The sequence below is a fragment of the Larimichthys crocea genome, chromosome VI, assembly GCF_000972845.2.
Source record: "Larimichthys crocea isolate SSNF chromosome VI, L_crocea_2.0, whole genome shotgun sequence".
NCBI classification, from domain to species: Eukaryota; Metazoa; Chordata; class Actinopteri; family Sciaenidae; genus Larimichthys; species Larimichthys crocea.
Genome location: NC_040016.1, coordinates 22,238,242 through 22,257,030, shown reverse-complemented (window position 1 = coordinate 22,257,030; position 18,789 = coordinate 22,238,242). Strand labels below are relative to the sequence as shown.

Sequence of the window (18,789 nt, the reverse complement as noted above, 5' to 3'; positions counted from 1 at the left end):
TACCGGTCAGCTAATGTGACTGAACATTTGAAGTGATTAAAACATTTCAACAATCGATTACTGCAGCAGTCAGACGCCTCTACCACCCATCCTGATGGGGGAGGATCCAGAGTCGTACCAACAGTCTTCCATATGCACACAATTACTTTGTCACTTCTCCAAGCGTGTCTATGTCAACCGATCCCTCCTTTTTTTTGCCTCAATGTGTTAAACACATGTCCACCTTTTGATCTTTCAAGGCTAGAGAGAGTTCCTGCAAGTGGAAATATTAGAACTGGGTCAAATAATGGACTCACAGATTTCTTAGCTTTTGTTTAAAAACTAGTTGAAGCACCAGATGACTCGGTTATTACCACTTTGACCATCAAGTGTGTTGTCCGGCACGTATCCGTAAACAACTCTGAGACGAATCCATTCGCTGTGCTGAAATCATTAGCCACCCCCGAACATCTGCTGGTCAAGTTTAAATAAGCAGGGAGAGTTACTCGCTGGTTCACCCACTTAAAGCCAAATATTAATCACTCTGTTACTTTGCCAAAAGCTGCTTCCCGCTCTGCAAGCGCAGAATGTGACTCACACCAGCTTTGATTGCCGATTATATAATTCTTATATAATAATGACTTTGTGTCAACAAAGGGAAGTGTTCAGGAGCCTGAATGAAGCAGCACAGTCACAGCTTCCAGGCAACTCGCTGGCTCAAAGAGCTCCCTCAGTGGGGAGTTTCACAGCAGCCGCCCTCCTGATGTTTGTTTGAATGATGGAGCTGTCAGATGAGTTGTAGATTGTAGATCTTCATTTAAAGGTCATGCAGGTCAGCTCCTCAACCCTTTGGATTTCTTTGTATGCTACTGTTTTTTTTGTTTTTTTCTTTCTACAGTTTAAACCTAAATTTAATCAAGATATCGACTTGGCTCTCAATGTTGTTCTGCCATCCACTATTAATACTCTTTGGATGCCCTGCGAGTACAGAAGGATGGTTTTGAAAAGATTTCTTGGAATCTGAATAGCAGAACTGTTTCCCACCAGACAGACTGAGCTGATTGATGATGTAGGTTTTCAGACTGTTAGAAAGTTCTTTAAGTTGGACTGTGTTGAGTCTAACCTCAAATGATCATGGAGGAAAACAACATCTGATGTCGATCATAAAAAATATAATGACAGGACACCCATAGATATTACATCTGCAAGTATTAGCAGAGTAGCGTAGTTGTTGTTTTTTTAAAAGGTCAAAATCGGACACAAAAACAAAACAACAAATCTGGATTAAAAGATATTGCGTTGGTTCCCATTGCGATTTAACCTCTGGGGTCAATGACCGGTTTCCGGTGTAGATATCCAGAAGACGGATAACTGAGACTTCCTCTGCAGTCTGATTAGCCAGTTTAAAACCAAGAATGAAAAGAGAGACACATGTCTGCTAATCTGTATAAACAGATATCTGCATATGAATGCATTGTTGAGGGTTGCTGATGGGTTCAGTTGCTGTATTTCAGCCAATATGCTTTGCCAAACCTTTTTGTTCAATACCACTTGGGCTACAAATAAAAACTAGAACATGCCAAAATCTTGGTCCCTTTCCTACAGATTCATGTGCAGATATCTGCTTAAGTTGTACTGAGATGTTGAATATCTGTATATATATATAATACCTTTTGTCACCTTCCGCTCTCTCCAGGACTGACCCAACCGAGAGACCTCCACTTCTCAGAGGTTGGCTCACGAGGCTTCAGGGCCACCTGGGAGAACAGCGCCACTGATGTCGAGTCCTATTTTGTCCAGTTCAAGCCTGCAGATGATACCGATGGTCACTACGTGTCCATGGCTTTGCCCGGAGAGACACTCACCACCTACATCCCCCACCTCAACCCACTCACCCGCTATCAAGTCAACGTTATTGCTCAGTATGAAAAAGGGGACAGCTTGCCTGTGACCGGCTACGAGACAACTTTAGAAGGTATTCATGTGACCTTTGTTTTTTTAAGCTGATAAATGGGAACAGTAGCGCTCTAACTCATTGACATTTGTTTCAGAACAAGGACCCGTACAGAACGTAAGAGTATCCGAGGAAACCACAGACAGTTTCAGAGTATCGTGGCAGCCAGCTCCAGGCGCCGTCACTCGCTACCGGTTGACCTACGAACCAGTCGGGGATGAGAGCTCCAGGCTGGAGACGACAACAGCCGGGCCCGAGACGACGACGGTTCTGCAGAAACTTCAACCTAAAACCAAATACCGCGTCACCGTCAGTCCTGAATACCCGTCTGGCCCTGGAGTGCCGGTGCAAACCTTGGGCACCACCAAAGAAGGTGACTGTTGCTTCGTATTGTACTGTTACAGTTTGAGATGTGGCTCAGGGTGTCCAAACAACAAGGTTCTCATATTACTGGAACAAGACATGTCTGTTTCAACTCATTTAGAAGTGTCTTAGCAGAACATTCCATACGAGTTAGGACACTTTTCTAAATAGCCTAATTCATCTTGAAATTGCAATAAAGGGTATGACTCGCCAAGACTTACGTAGTGTGAAAACCATGAAAAAAACAGCCAAAGTGTTCAAAGGGTTAACAGATAATCATCAACAGATCATGAGCGTTTGAAGCTCCAATTGGTGGCGGATTTTTGTTCCAAAACACATTTTGGGCCAGAAGTTGAGCTCTGAAGTCCAGAAATCTGAGGCGCTGGTTAAGTAATCGTTGAGTCACTGGTTCTGATCCACAACAGGTGCCTGCAGATGTCTTCTGATCATTTTGTTTGTGCAATGGGACAGTAAAAACTATAAAAATCTAATCGTAACTTTCAATCACAAAACATGTTGGACCACGAAACCGCTCTGGGTCCAAGCCGTCTTTTCGTCTATTTGCGTCATTTTAAAAAACCACCATGGAAATAAGTTCAGACTTTCTTCTGACATCCTGAGTGACTCCACTGTTTTGTTTTGTTTTTTCTAAAGACGCCATCTGCCATTTTGGCGTTTGCTTTCATTCCAAAATTGTCTGGGAGTGCCAGGAGTCCACACATTTTTGACCCCAGTGGAAAGTGAGCTCAGTGTAGTGTTAGTACAACCTGCCACCCATCGAGCTCCTCGTCAGATCTATCCCGCCTTGCAGGACGAAGGAATGAAAAACACGAGGACGCACAGAATGCTGGGAAAGAGAAGATGTGCTTAAAGGTGATAAACAACCGAGGAAGGAGTGCGGAGGAGAGTTAACAACCCTCCACACTCGAAGACGGTTTCGTGATCTTTCGTGAGATTCTTGAAGGGTGATTATCTCATGGAGAAACTTCCAGTGGGGGCCGTTAGCTTTAGCACATTTAGGGAGGAATTACGTGTCTCCTGAAGATTATCACCCCTGAGCCAAAACGTTGAGGACACAGCTGGAAATAAACAAATTATATTCCTGCCTGCCATGGCAACAGCATTTCTTACCGTGTGTGAGCGTACTGTTCCCCCTCCCGGTTCTTCCAGCTCCTTCAGACGGTGCAGCTGCTTGTCGTCTGAGGTGAATTCTTCTTTTTTTCTGGATTTTTTGACGGTTTATAAAAAGAGGCAGAATTAATCCCAGCTTGCACCTCTTTGACATGAAACACCCAGCTGGCTCTCAGATGGATTTATGTCTTTCTTCCATCTGTATGGCTTACATTATTGTTCCCATTACAATGTTTACCGTGCCATGACTTTATCTCAGAACTATGAATTGATGCAGGGCCTTGGGGGGTTGCATGAGTAGAGCCCCCTCATAGTCTTTTCCACTAACCCACTTGTGGGGACAAAGGCAACATAATTACAGCAGCTTTACTCTGCTTACTTTTCTGCAGTTTTTCTGACTACTCTTGGGAAAAAAACAAAGTGTATTTCACTTAAAATCTGGGACATTTTCATCACTCTGTAGGAAAAACCATCGTCAGACGCAACAATAAAACGGTAACACCCAGCAGTCGGCTTTTGAGTCACCACTTTATTTTAACAATTATTTTTCAAAGGGGGGTGTCGTGTGAACACGCTGCACTTACTGTAAATCACATCCTGGTGGCTGCCCAGTACAAACACAGCAGCTCAACTGGAGCAACTGGGAGTTGTGTTGTTGTCTTGTCTTATCCAGTCAGGGACGTTAGTCCATAGTCATACCAGTTTGTGTAAATCTATTTTTGCTATTAGGGCACTCACTTTTATTCCTCAATACAAAGGCCAACAAAGGTTACACAAAGCAACTAAATGACATTGAAAAACACTCAACGATCTGAACGCATCTTTGTAAAACTGGCGTTAATCTCGGTAGCTTCCTTCCCAGAAACCCGTCCGGTAGATTTAAAAGGTTGGGAACCACAGTTATGTATGTTTCCATGTAGCAGTATGTGTTTCTTTTTGTTTGTAACCTTGAAATGATTCGATGATTCACAGTTTTAAGAATCAGTTGTATTAGATACATCAATCATTGGCTGGTTCCAGCCACTGACTTCATGATTAATTGCGTTTTTATGTTTTTTTAATGAGTTTAGGACAAATGCAAACAATTTACTAGCACCATCTCTGCTTCACTGAATGTGTGATGACATTTTACAGACTAAACAGTTCAATCAATCAAAAGGTAATTAAACTAGATTGATCAATATTGAAAATAATGAGACAATTATGGTTGTTTTAGTTAAAATGTTAAATAAATAGTAATGGTGCAAAACAAAGTCTACAGGCGTCCAGACGAATACGTTAAAATGTGTTTATTTAATATTTTTATGTCTCGTTTCCGAGCAATCATAAAATAATTGAACACGGAAAGAGTTTTAATGTCAGAAATATGAAGTAACACAATCTGTTCTCGCCTAAACAAAAACAGACATTTCTGATTTTAAACATTTCTCAAGAAGAAATTTACGTCAAGATCAATTTAATTTTATTTCTAGAAGTTAGTACTCGGCACGTTCTTGTTTGGCGGCTGGCTTCATTTTCTTATTTTCCTGCCTCTTCAGCCAAGGGTTCCCCTCGTGACCTGAGGGTTTTCGACGAGACCATGTCCACCATGAGGGTCTCCTGGGAGCCAGCACCAGGGAACGTGCTCCAGTACCGCTTGGCTTTCAGACCCTCCGCCGGCGGCCCAAAAAAGGAAATATCGGTGAAGGGTGACAACACGGCCGCCCTCCTGAAGAACCTGCAGCCGGGCACGCAGTACGACATCTTCGTCACCGCTCGATACTCGTCCGGCCTCGGTGACCCCCTGCAGGGACAAGGCACCACGCTGGAAGGTAAACCAGCTTCTTTTTTTGCTCAACCTGTCGTGTTTTGGTGGGTTTGCAGAAAAGACCCAGCCTGCACATATCCATGGGTTATAAATCCCATTGGAGTTCTTTTAGCTCTGTTTTTGGTCTCCACCACCTCCAGAATGAACTATCTGCCTCTTTAGCTGCTAAATGCGCCTCTATGTTCACCAGAGTCTGTCTGCTGTTTGGTGCTGAGCAGGTCATGTGATGTGGGTTTATTAAAGCTAAAAAAAGGTCAAAGCTATGAGCGTAGTGTTCCCAAGTTGGGTATTAACTGTTTTGGGTTTTTGCCAGCAATTAATTCACTTCATTGTGAGTCAAAAAATCAGATTTATTATGAGTTTGTATGCTGGAAAATACTTTCTCTGACATGAAATGAACCTTTAGTAATCCAGTGTCTGCAAAAGAAATGCCGAATAAATACACATATCAAGATAAAGTCTATTTTCACAGCTAATATGGAAACGCCAAATAAACAGTCTTAATAACTTAAAGCTCGACATTATTCCTATGTCAGTTCTGGCACGCAGCTGTGACCTGCTGATCCCCTGAGATCAAGCGATTACTTTACTTTTATTATGACTGCGTGGCTCAACAACCGCAGCTCATGTTGGAGGTTTTGCTCTAATTGCTGTGACTAAATCCTGGAAGGTGACCAAGTCGTCGGTAAAGGCTCTTAAACAAACACGGTTAATACGGTTTAAAACAAACAGCGATATCCAGAGGGGCTTCAAGTGTCTCGCTGTTTAGTGGAGAGTGATGATAAACGGTCAGAACAAGAGCAAAGAGACGTGGTGAGAAGGAAAAGACGGTTTCTTTACTGTTACTCCATAGATTTACAACATTGACCAAGTTTAAAGATGGGACTAAAACACAGTTCAACAGGTCGGGAACATAATGATCACCTAAACAAGAGTCGAATCTAATCCCTCAGTGAAGTGACAAACTGTATGTGTCTACGATAAACCCAGCAGGTCGTAGTCTGGTCTGTAATAAGGCTCATGATAATCTTTATTTTGTCCAACAGATATTTAATATTTATCTAAACCAGTGTTCAAAAAACTTTCTTATTGGTGACGGTTGTCGAGTCCTGAACAGAACGAGTTGTGTGGAAAAAAGAATTTTTCTGATCCATGCTTCTCTTCATAATAATAATAATAATAATAATAATAATAAAAATAATTTACCTATATGTCACATTTTAGCCTGTTAAATAATAATAATCATTTACTAATTTTAAACTTATTTTAAATTACATTCCTGCAGTCTCATAGTTTGAGTATTTTCATTCAAAAGAAAGTGTTTTAATAGTATTTGATGTTTCTAAGTAATTTCAGAGATTCCTCCATGTACCATGAGTGGTACTTGATGATCATCGATTATCAACATTGTTACCAATGAATTGAAATAATCAAACAATTGTTTCAGGGTTTTTTTATGCATTTAATATAAAATTGATTATTTATTAAGTTTTCCAGCTGAATCAAGAGAATTTTTTTTTTGGGATATGTTACGAGGCAGTCGTGTCATTGATCGGAGCTAGTAGAGTGTGACAGGAAATGTGGAGATATTTGTTGACTCGGTACATACGGACCACTACAAGACATGTTGGACTGCATGCAGGTGGTCTGTCAGCAGATAACATCGACTGCTGATGGCTGAAAAGTGGCGATAGTGTTGCTTTCCGGTGGCCCAGCAGTTAAGACAGATCTGGGGATGTTTGTTGCGTGTCTTCGTGTCACGATGGACGTCGTGTTTGCTGACTGGTTTTGAGCTCTGACAGTAAAAGTGGACGCAGCAGCCTGCCACACAGGCTCAGAGGTAAAGATGAGAAACAGCAAGACTGGACAGGAATGTAACCCTGAGCTGTGAGGAGGAGCAGGGAACACTGACTCATTCCGTCTCCGTCCTCTCTGTTTATGTCTCCATGCCGTCTCCCTTTCTCACCTTGTGTCTCTGTCTCTCTCGTCTCCCCTCCCGTTTTTAATCCTGTTTTCTTTATTTCTTTATTTTCTGTGGCACTCTTCTTTCTGTCTCTTCATGTCTGTCTGTCTGTCTTTGCTGCTGTCGATTTTTTTTTTTTCCACCTTGTGAGGGCTTGCCTGGAATTTAATAGCGTTGTCCACGGTCTCTGCACAGCCTCCAGATGTCTCCCTGGTCGTCGCAGTGCCATGCAATCAATACAACCTCCTCCTCCTTCTCCTTCTTTTCTTTCCGATCTTCACGTGGCCGCTGTCTTCCTGGCACAGCACGTTTGTCAGTGTGAGGACACTTTAAGTGTGTTAGTTGGTTGGTTGGTTGAAGCCCCCAGACATCCCCCGGTGTTGGCCCACATCAGAGGCAGCTGGCAGGCAGGAGGTTCCTCATTACCTTTGTTGCCCCCCCCTCACATGTCGAGTTAAAGCGGCAGTGGAAAACAGCTCTGATACTGTAACCACATTAAAAGCAGTGAGCTCATTCCTTCTTATTGTACAGTAAGAGCTCATGTTAAACTTCACGGGGGCCTCGTTTGTGTTAACGACCAAATGGGAGCTAAAATGGAAAACTAAGATTGGTGCCAAAATCAGCAGGTTCGGACGTTTTCTGCGATATATCAAATCTAATTCAGGTCGTCGCTCAAACTACTGTATAAATGCCACGGAGAGACTTCGTTTTCAGTCTTTCCTAATTTGTTCACACAATGGCACAGTAGATCCCAGGATGAAGTCCAATGACAATCTGTATACATGTGGTCCATTTGTTTGGTGTAAACCTGTCCACAGCTGAAATATTAAGGTCATTTTTTTTTCTCTACTTCACTTTTAACAATCATTTGGAAAAAACCCAAAAACTTGACATGAACCAGGACTTCCTGATTGTGGGACCGGGACTGCGTGATGCTGCCGTGGGGTGGAAAACCTTCGGAAACTGGAACATTTCAGGAAAACTTACTGTCAGAATGATGAAAGTGCATCCTTGAAATTACACTATTATTTTCTGATGGCTCAGAAAAACTCCAAAAGTTATTAGAATTGGACTGATGAGGTGCCTCAGGAGGTTTTCCAGACGAGTTCTGTGTCCTTTTCGTGAGCTATGCGTTGTCCTTTCATACATGAGTGATTTTCATGTTTCCATTAAAATGAGATCTCATAAAAACCTAAATATACCCGACTGTTGATTTAAAACCAGTCGTGTTTGTGTAGATTAGAAAAGTTGAAGCTGGTGTGAAGTTCTTTCTTTCTTTAATTGCGGATGTTTGCTTGTTCTACCTGTTGCTTCAGCGTTTGTTGGTGAGGTTGGAGTTAAGTTTTTGAGGTTTGGACTTATTTTCCGAACACGTAACGAAGTCGTACTTTTTCAGTTTGGCCAGAAAGCCGCAGATTTTGGCCTTCGCTCAATGTTCCTTGCTGCGACTCTGGCTGACAAAACACTCCATCTCAGTCTGGTTCCCAGTTTAGAGTCGTGATCAAAGAGCGCGACGTAAATTTGTCCTCACTTGTCACATGAAGGTGATAAAAGGGCTGTAGGGTGTTATACCTGGCTGTGAACGGATATTTTCCCTGTGGTGCGGTGGATTCATAAAAGATGATGTGTGAAAGACTTCAGATATGTTTCCTTCTTGTCTTCCATCAGTCGTTAAATCAAGTGAACAAATTAAGACGAAGGCTTGGAAGTACAGCTGCAGTTATCACTTATTCTGATGAGTTAAATTAATCTCAAGGCTTCGATACCTCTGCGATAAATGTCGATGTATTTTGTAGGAGTGTGATTGGGGATGTTGGAAAAGAACCTGAATCTCCTGATTGGACTGTCAGTGATCGTGTTGCGGGTTCTGACAAGGAAGATAATGTTTCTGGTTCTGCTGCATCGATTTTCATTCTTTTCTGAAGAAAAACTGTCTATGGTGCGTCCGACACTGTTGTAGGAGTGCTAAATTGGTGTTTTAATGGACCCACAATTAGAACATTTGAAAGCCATTACAGTTTAGTGGTTCTTGATACCCCACCATACCTTGAAAGGTGTCGATATGCTTGAAACGGATGTTTCAGTCCAGCACTCGTCATGATCGGCCACATTCGAAGACGGGATGAAGCCTCCAAATGGAGATGATGGAAGTATTTGTGTGAAGAATGAAAACTTGCCTTGAACACATTTGTCTAAGAAAGTTCAGAAAGTTGTTGGAAGTAGCCCCTCGTCTCGTCTCCAGGGAGGTTTCCTTTGGACTCCTTTGGTGTTGGTTTGTTGATTCGGGTACTGATGAGATGATAAAATCAGATCCAGAAAAGCTGATCAGAGGAACAGATCCATGAGTTTGATGGCTTATCACAGCCAAACACTGCATGTTGGCAATGAGATAAGTTCAACTTTTTGTTGGAGTCTTTGGCATCAGCACCCCGCTGACCTAACCCAGTGGTCCCATTCAAATGAATGAGGGGGGTAAAATGGCTTCTTGAGCTAGACGGGATTCCTCCTTTGATTTGAAGCAGCATCAACAGGACTGGGCCACCCGTACGAAAACTGCACTCACCCTCTGCACTTCAAGGTGCTCTAAACGGCTGATGGTGGATGGAACATGTCGAGAAGCCAAGTTTATACAAACTAATAAGCCAAGAGACTTTCCACTGTGACTGTAAGGTTTCAGCAGACGGGAGTCCCAGACTCAGCCTCCTCCTCCTCCAGCATTGTGTCAACTCGCTGCTTAGAGACCAACACAAGATCTTTGAGAGGTTGACCTGACCTGGACTTCAATTGTGTTGCCTTCAGGTGCTGGAGTTGAGGTTGTATAGTTGTTTCTTGTTGTAGGAGTGCTTAACTGGTGTTGGTTGGTTTTTGGATCTGTCAAACTTCACCAGTCCAACTCGTGACATGGTACTTTCAAATTATGAGCTCTTCTGGATCTTTCGATGTTATTGCACAGTCTTCTTCAGCAGATGAAGTTCCAACCAAGCAACCTCATTGGTCAACTTTTGGGACCTCACAATCACAATCATCTTGGTCTTGACTGCAACACCATCGTGCCAGTAATAGACATTAGAGAGTCGGTGATGTTGCTTAATTTAGGGACCCTCTGGCTCACTTTGTTCAATTATACCAGATAAACATGGTAAATGTTGAAGATAGATAGATAGATAGATAGATAGATAGATAGATAGATAGATGAGGCACATATGCGGAGCAGTGGAAAAATCTTTAAAAGTGCATTAAATTTCCTGCGGTTTTGTTCAGATTCGCCTCATGATGGCTCTGTGGAAAAATCGGTCTGAGTGTGTCTGCAGCACGCCAGATATTCCATCCTCCATCTGCGGCTGTTATTTATGAAAAAAAGCCTCCAGGCTCGGCTCCCAGCTTTGAGAGACAGCACTCCTCTTGAGCGGGTAAAAAAAAAGGCTAATGGCGGCGTCTGTGCGGTGAAGACTGAGTGACGGTAGACGAAAATAAACGAATGTACAGGATCTATGTGGACGAAGCAGCTTTGTGCGGCGCTTCCAAGAGGGGAAGAAGTGACATGGAGTTTAACGCACCCTGTCTGCTGGAGGATGTTTTATGCCACGCTTGTCGATCTGTTTTAATTCTCTAAAGGAGTTTTAATGGAGTGACAAACCGCTCATCCCTCCGTCTGTCCACGTTTAAAGTGACATTTCCTGAATGAGTCGGACATATTCGGACTTTCTGGCCCTTCAGTTCACCCAGAAACAACTTTTTTGAATCAAATATCCTGAATTTTGTTGTCTTGAATCTTGACCAGAAACAATTTTTCCAACTCTAAACATTTGTCTTCCTCCTCTTTCTCTCTCTCTCTCTGTTAAGATCTGTATCTATTGGCAAAAGCTGGAAAGGAATTTATTTCATGCTCATTCCTTTTGATTATATAGCTGGTTCTGATGTCTTTGATAATTATCATGTTGTGGAAACTTGGCCTCTCGCTCTTTCCAGCGCCTCCTCTCTGCACACTGTCATCTGCTCTAATCTGAAGATGTATTATAATTTGATATCAGTCCTCCTCCTCCTCCTCCTCCATCTCCATCATTCACAAATATTTCCAGCCTGCTGCTCGGTCTGTATAGGAAAGTGACCGTGTGTCTGCTTGAAGCAACACGAGCCGCTTCGGGAATTAGATTTGGTCTGTGTTGGTTAAACAAATCTATAAGAGCTTTGGCTTCCGTGTCCCGCCGCCGCCGCCGCTGCCGCCGCCCTCTCAGAGTTGAGTTGAGGTCACGGAAACCTCTGAAGACACTAACACTGTGTTTGTACGCTCGTGTTAAGAACCAGAGTTCAGAGCGACGGAGCGCATTTCTGGGAGCTGATGTCATTTAGTCGAGTGTTGAATGCGTGGTTTATGTTTACAGGTTGAAGTTGGACTTTAAGATTTGGAGTTCAATTAGTGGATTTCTGTGACAAACGCACAAACAAAAGGGAGCTCGCCTGTGTCTTATAACGGAGATGTTTTAAACAAGTCACAGTTGGCTTGCAGTGTTCCCTCTTAGAGGGGCTTTAAAAGTGATTACCGTGTCTTCAGGTTACAGAAGGTCTGAAGGCTGCTGGTACAAACATGCTGAAGCCTCGATGTGATAACAGTGATGCCAAGTGGTTAAAATATGACCACGAGTAACTACGAGCACTTCCAACTTACTACTCCTCCAGCAGTCAAATATGAAGTCTGTGTGCTCCCAGGCAGCTACAATAACAACAGTTCATATCTGCACCTCTGCAGACAATAAATCCACTTTTTAAACCCAAAGGTTTCAAAATTAACCGTGAGCCAAAAAGTTCCTGGAGCCAAAGCAGAAATATCTTCCTCTTGTTGTCTATGTTTTGTCCTGAGGGTGGCGCAAAAGAAACACACAAAATGTTTCAATTTGGATAAGAATCATTTTAAAAATACAATTTCAGTATTTTGCTCTTTTTGAGCTTTATTTGACAGACGGCTGAAGAGTGACAGGAATGTGTGGAGAGAGACAGATGGAGATAGATCCACAGGTCGGATTCAAACCCTGGGACTGAGCCTTCGCACATGGGGCTGATTCTTTGTTTCTATTGTTTCTGCTGCTCAAATAAGTCTAATGGTTTAAGAAAAATGTTAGACAAACTCATTTGGAATAGAAAATGTAGATAAACCGTCCAGTTTGCATCCAACACCCCAAAAAAACTTCACTGAAGGTTAATAGAGGTCAATACAAATACGTTGACACCGATAGAGGGAAGCACTGATCGGATGGATGTCCAATAAACTCTTGTTCTTCTCGTGGACACTTCGGGTTCATCTGGTTCCTGACATGTTTCATGTCTTTCCGCTGTCGCGTCTCCGACGCTCTGCGCTCACTAATGAAGCCGAAACGTTTTAAAATATCCTCACAGGTCTAAAAAAGTCTTGATGGCTGCGGTGAGTTGTTTAAATTCTTCTGTCCACTCGATGGCCTTTTAATAGTTTCCATTTTAGAGAATGCTCCGATTTGCCAGCACGTCCAAATGGTTCCTTTGTTTTACAGAGAAGATGGATTCACAAAAAAAACTGTCAAATACTGGAAAGAACATTTGAGCAGCGCAGCCAGTTTGACTTTCTACAATATAAAAATGCTCACAGTTGAGTTTTAAAACATCTGTTGTGATCTGGGAAGAAACTTTTGTGGGTTCTGGGGCGTTCCTGTGCACAGAACCAGGGAGTAACTCATGTTTGGACCCAGAAAACATTCAGTTTAATCTGTATTGTGCAGTACAAACTCCATGTTTTCATTGAAGCATATTAATCCGTACCTTTTGCTTCTTATTTTCAGAGGTTGGCCCTCCTAAAAATCTCGTCACCAGCGATGTGACTGACACCAGCTTTGCTGCGTCCTGGACGGCGGCGCCTGGGAACGTGAAGGCGTACCAGGTTCAGTGGCAGTCGCCGTTCTCAGACGAGTTCGGAGAAAAAACGGTGCCAGGAGACTCGACTAGCACGGTGCTGGATGGCCTGACCCCAGAGACGCTCTACAAAGTTTCCGTGGTCGCTGCCTATGATCGCAAAAACAGCGACCCGCTCACCGGACAGGAAACCACTGACGGTAAGACCGCAGAGTCCTGGAGACGATCTGCAGACGCTCAACAAACAAAGCAAAGATTTTCAAGAATAAAACGGCTCATGCCTGTTTCTCACTAATTGTCTCCAGAGAAGCTCTGCCTTTAAGAGAGGACTTTAACTCCCATAATCCTTCTGGTGTATTTCATTGTTTATATTTACCTGATGCACATGCAGGAAGCAGCAGCGGAGATTAACGTTGCTGGAGGCTGCAGAGATTAGTCGCTCTCAGATCTCCTCCGCAGGGTCGACCCAGGTGTTTTAGAAGTCAGCGTTTGGGTCGTGAACCCTCAGAGGGGAAGTTCAGGAAGTTTTTACTATATTCTCCGAGAAGACAACTGGCAGAAAATCCCATGTTTTGATTACGAGGCAGCGTGCCACATGAATATGAGTCAAAGTAGATTAAATACTTCCTTTTATCACAGAAACAAACCGGATTTTCAGAGTTTACATAATCATACAGTTGGCATTCGAACGGTTTCAGCTTTCTGGTGTGTGGAGAAAGTCCAAATTGAAATGAAAGTGTTCACTTCTGATTCTTTTCAAGCTGTAATTTAGAGCGTGGCCTCAACATGGTGACAGTCTGCTCTCCGTAATTAGCCGGCTCACGTCTAAAGGGAATATCGCTGCAACGTGTGTGTCCCGTGAATGACGCATGGCGAACGGCACGCTGACATCATGCATCACACACAGATCACACTTTAGAAATGTCAACACGTTCCTCGTGCTGTATTCACACACGCAGGAAAACAAAGCAACACGTTTGAGGACGTATCGCCGCTGGACGCGGAAACATTTAACGTCTCCGCCTTCGCGGATTTGTCCAAGTCTATCAACACGTAGACGAGCTGGATGGCGTGTTTTTTTCCGCCAATAAAAGGGAAATCAAGTAGTCTGAAAAAGTTTCCTCTGGATCATTAAATATAATAATATTCCCTTTGCAATGTTTTTTTTTTGTTTAATCACTTGCAGAATCATCGGAATAAGTTAATTTCATTTTATACGTCTTCGGTTGTTTCGAGGGGGGGAAAAGGAAAATGTGGTTATGGCATTTGCTCTAAAATTGATCACTTCTGGGCAAATGCCTAATTCATAACCAATTAGTTTTGGCATGGAGCTGGTGGCGTTACTCAACGTTTATGTCTGCTGTTATGAAAACATCACGATTACAGAAGGGATATAAAGGGAAACCACAGCTGGCCTGAAAGCAGGGAGGGAGAGATGATTGTTTCTAGATGGAAAATAACTGCATGTTTATGGCTGTAAAGTAGAAGACGGGCGTGTTTGTGCACGATAATCCTGCACATGCAGAAAGTATGAACTGTTAAAGGAGTTCTGATGGTAGAGAGAACATCGGATTTATCGTCTCCGTCAGATGAAAACCACAAAAATCGCTTCTTTCGTGAGGTTGCAAAAACTCTGTAATGAGACACGTTTAACACCAGATATAAAAGTCTTTGTTTACACAGTCATCAGTTTATTATTTAAATGGATTACGTGGTTTCAAGCCTCGACTCTGCTGCTTACGTCCACATCGGTTGTTATCTATCAAAATCAAGACTGTCCTTCATGTTTCCACAGAGCACATCGGCCTGATAGAAGCTATTTTTACTGTTTTAGATTGAATTACACTGACACGACACTGACGTCCGTTCATTAATCTGACTCGGAGGTTCAGAGACCACAGAGCTCGTCTGGTGTCCTCCTTCTGTCTGTCCTACATACAGTACATAATGTGAATAAGAATATGCTCATTACATATATAGATATATGGATGTTTGGGTATATTTTCAACTTTTATATGAGAGCCCTTTGGATGAACAGTCGATGGTAGAATTGATCTAATAATCTTTTGGGGAACCACAGAAATTTTAATCCAGTTCCACGTGGTTTTGAAAATCTGTTTATGTTTTGTTTTCAGCCAATGATGCCGCTAAAATATTGATCGTGTCGGACGAGACCGAGCATACCATGAAAGTCACATGGACGCCGGCGCCGGGCAAGGTGACCCACTACCGGCTGAAGTATGTTCCCGCAGACGGAGGAAAAGAAGTGGTCCTCAGGATCCCGGGCACGGCCACTTCCACAATCATGAAGCGCCTGCAGCCCAAAACCACTTACAACCTCACCGTTCACCCCATCTACAGGCACGGGGAAGGAAAAGCAAGGCAAGGAGTAGGAACGACACGTACGTTGGTCCATAATTCAACCCTATGACAGACAGTACACTGCAGAACCATCTTAACCAAAGACGTTTAAACCTGAGCGAGTCCTTCAAACGTTATCTTTGGTGGAATGAAACTCAAAAATCTGCTGCTGAGGTAGAGTTCAGCTTTTTATGAATCCCATCCTCGGAGTTCTTAGGGTGTCCTGTGATTGGCCTGCCAAGCTGGATGTTAAAATTTAGGTTTAAATTTAAAGGTTAGCTTTGGCTTTTGGGTAGTCCTACATATCCAGAGTCAGACTAACTCATGGATGTGTTTCTTTGGTCTCTTTGAAGCTGTGTTTAATGGTGAGATTTGCACATTTTAGCAAAATTTCTGGACGTCAATGGGATCCAGTAGCGGTTCCTCTCAAATTAAGGTAGTTGTATCTGTAAAGTCGCCTGTCAAATGAGTCTTTTTCCATGACTGACCCTTCTTTCCATCACAGAATCTGAATTTGGACTGAACTGTCAGTATAAAAGTGACCTTCACCTTCCATTAAATGGATTCAATGTATCTCATGGCACTTTCCATGTAGATTAGATCTAGACCTTTAGATCTAGACCTTTAGATTAGATCTACTCTTTATAATATTATTTACAGGGACCCAACAATTCTAACCATGAGCAAGCACTTGGCGACAGTGGCAAGGAAAAACGTCCTTTAGGAGGCATAACCCAGGTTATGGTGTACGGCCATCTGGCCATTAACCTTTGATGCTCCCAGAGTGTACATTCTGCATGTTTCTGATACATGCAATGGCTTTTTTTTTTTTTTTTACTTGAAGGTATATTTCTCTAAATTTGAAAGGAACTGGTGCTTTATCCCATAGACATCCACTTAGGCTAATCTCACTGTTAAACAAGACTGATCTGAGTAGGATTAGTAGTAGGAAAGAATTGTTGAAATCCCCTGAAATGAAAATATCCATCGATCACTGGGATAAGGAACTCCCAGATGTTCTCTTAAATGTCAGTTCTGGAAAACAAAAAGTGGCTTATTTGACAGTTTTGACAAGAAATATTAACACGAGTCACGCTGTTTTGGACACACGTGGGATTCTGTCATCCAAGTTGCAGTTTTTTTTTTCCATTGTTCCACCAAAAATAAGATTTCAGGACCAACCTCAAGTTTAAACGACTTGTTAAGATGAATATTTTTCACACTACAGGCGCTTCTGCAGCGTCTTTTCACTCCAACACTAAAATCACAGTTTTTTTTCCCCAACATATGCTCAATCACACGCTACCATTACTAACACACAGCATGACACTGGGCTTTGTTAACCAATGACAACGGGTTCAAGGTATTGTATTATGGACTAATGAGAAACTGGCTTGAATGTGGTGTGGCTGATCTGTTCGTCAAACTCTTTGCCAACAGTTGGAGATGTGTGAAATGTTTATTCTGCGTGAGTTGGTCCTGAAGTTCTGCGCCGGGTTCTTTTATTTCAGTGTCGCCTTACAAGGCTCCGAGAAACCTCCAGACCTCGGAGCCCACCAAGAACAGTTTCAGAGTCACTTGGGATCCAGCGCCCGGAAATGTTAAGGGATACAAAGTGACTTTTCATCCCACTGGGAATGATGTTGATCTTGGGGAACTATTGGTTGGTCCCTATGACAGCACAGTCGTTCTAGAGGAACTCAGGTAAGCTTTCCTAATTACTAAATATTTAAGAGGAAGTTCATGCCTTAATTCAGAGTTCACCATAAAGGGAAACCATAAATATTGAAGGACAGACTAATGTACACATTGACCAACCATCTACAGATGTAGCACCCTTAAAATGCAGTAAAGGGCCAATCAAGCATCGCATTAAATGGAGGAATGCTTGTGGTGATTGGCTGCAGACAAAGATGTACAAATTTTGTCCCATGTTGAACCCATTTCTGGGCACAACAAGGATTTAATTCAGGTATTGCTTGACTGGAGAAGTTGGGATACTACTCGGTGCTGGATTATTTGGCTGAAGCACTAATAGCCAGTTCTAGTCACAGGAGAACATGGACCTTACCAGTTACCAGTTGTTATACCTAAAAGAAACTTTTGAAACTGTGTCAGATGGTTAGTTACACAAAGCCATCAAGACCATTGTCAACCGTTGTTGGAAACTGTTTATGAAAAATACTTGGGCTGGTGTTTAGCTCAGTTGGTCGAGCAGCCGCCCCGTGTTCGAAGGGTTCGAATCCGACCTGTGGCCCATTTCTCTCTCCCCACATTTCCTGTCACTCTTCAGCTGTCTCTATCAAAATAAAAAGAATGAAAAGGCCAAAAAAAAATCTTTAAAAAGAAAATAAAAAATACTTGTCAGGTTCTTGGACAAATCAAACTTCAACCAGTAAGTTTAACGTACCATGAAACGTAGTCGAACTCTTTCCGAAGTCATTCGGAAGAAGATTAAAAACGTTTTTCCTTCAGCGTCCTGTGCTCTTCTTCCAGTGAAGAAATACTCTCCAGTTCGGATATAACCGATACTAGATTTAAACCACACCTGTAGCTCATGACTTTGCTTGCAAGTGCTTCCTCAGTGGACGCTGGTTGGTCTAAATCACTGTTGGCTGAGCTCGAAGCCTGGCGAGATGGATTCTTGTGTGATTTCATGATCTCATGAGTCAAGCTGCCTCATTACCTGCAGCTGTAGGAGATCCAATAAAGGGTTTTCTCTGGACCAGGAGCTACTTTTTTCAAATTTCATCATCTCATTATGGTATTAGTCTTCTAAATGAGATTTTAAAGGACTGATGTAGGTTTGTTTCATTTCCTCTTTCCTTCAGGGCAGGAACAAAGTACTCAGTTGCCGTGTTTGGGATGTTTGAAGGCGGGGAGAGTCTTCCCCTGGCAGGAGAGGAGAAGACGACTCTCATCGAAGGTCCAGATCCGCCTCCTCTCGACTCTTCTGGTAAAAGCCGATAACTCCACCACACTCCAACCCTCGGTCCCCGATTAGCAGCCCTTAAAAGAGCAGGCCTGCAGACCAGACGCGCTCTGATGCAAATCACTTCAAAACAGGAGTGCCGCCCCGATTCGTGCCAGAACGTTGAGTTATATGTTGTCGTGGGGAATTAATATCACTGTCTCTGTGGATTCACGCACCGAAATTTGGTGCAGATGATTATGATTACTAAGAATTATTTTGAGCTGCTTGGCTCACTCCTCACCTCCCTCATATCTCATTTGCAGTTTGATCTGGAGCGTAACGACATGCCATTTAACAGACATGTGCTGAAGTGTTGACACTAACATTTATAAATTGCCCAGTTTGCCTCACGTACACATCTGCCATATTTGTGTGCGCAG

The 18,789-nt window shown here is 42.7% G+C and overlaps 1 protein-coding gene across 16 annotated transcripts in view; it reads left to right on the top strand.

Annotated features, from left to right (window-relative positions):
• col12a1b (collagen, type XII, alpha 1b) overlaps positions 1–18,789 on the top strand; it is a 120,590-nt gene that overhangs the window by 14,062 nt on the left and 87,739 nt on the right. For all 16 annotated transcript variants that reach the window (XM_027279113.1, XM_027279111.1, XM_027279116.1 and 13 more), the window contains exons 11-17: positions 1,676–1,954; positions 2,031–2,306; positions 4,966–5,238; positions 13,005–13,274; positions 15,210–15,476; positions 16,947–17,139; positions 18,267–18,391. In XM_027279113.1, the coding sequence (XP_027134914.1) occupies positions 1,676–1,954; positions 2,031–2,306; positions 4,966–5,238; positions 13,005–13,274; positions 15,210–15,476; positions 16,947–17,139; positions 18,267–18,391 (1,683 nt within the window). The remainder of the gene's footprint in view (positions 1–1,675; positions 1,955–2,030; positions 2,307–4,965; positions 5,239–13,004; positions 13,275–15,209; positions 15,477–16,946; positions 17,140–18,266; positions 18,392–18,789) is intronic.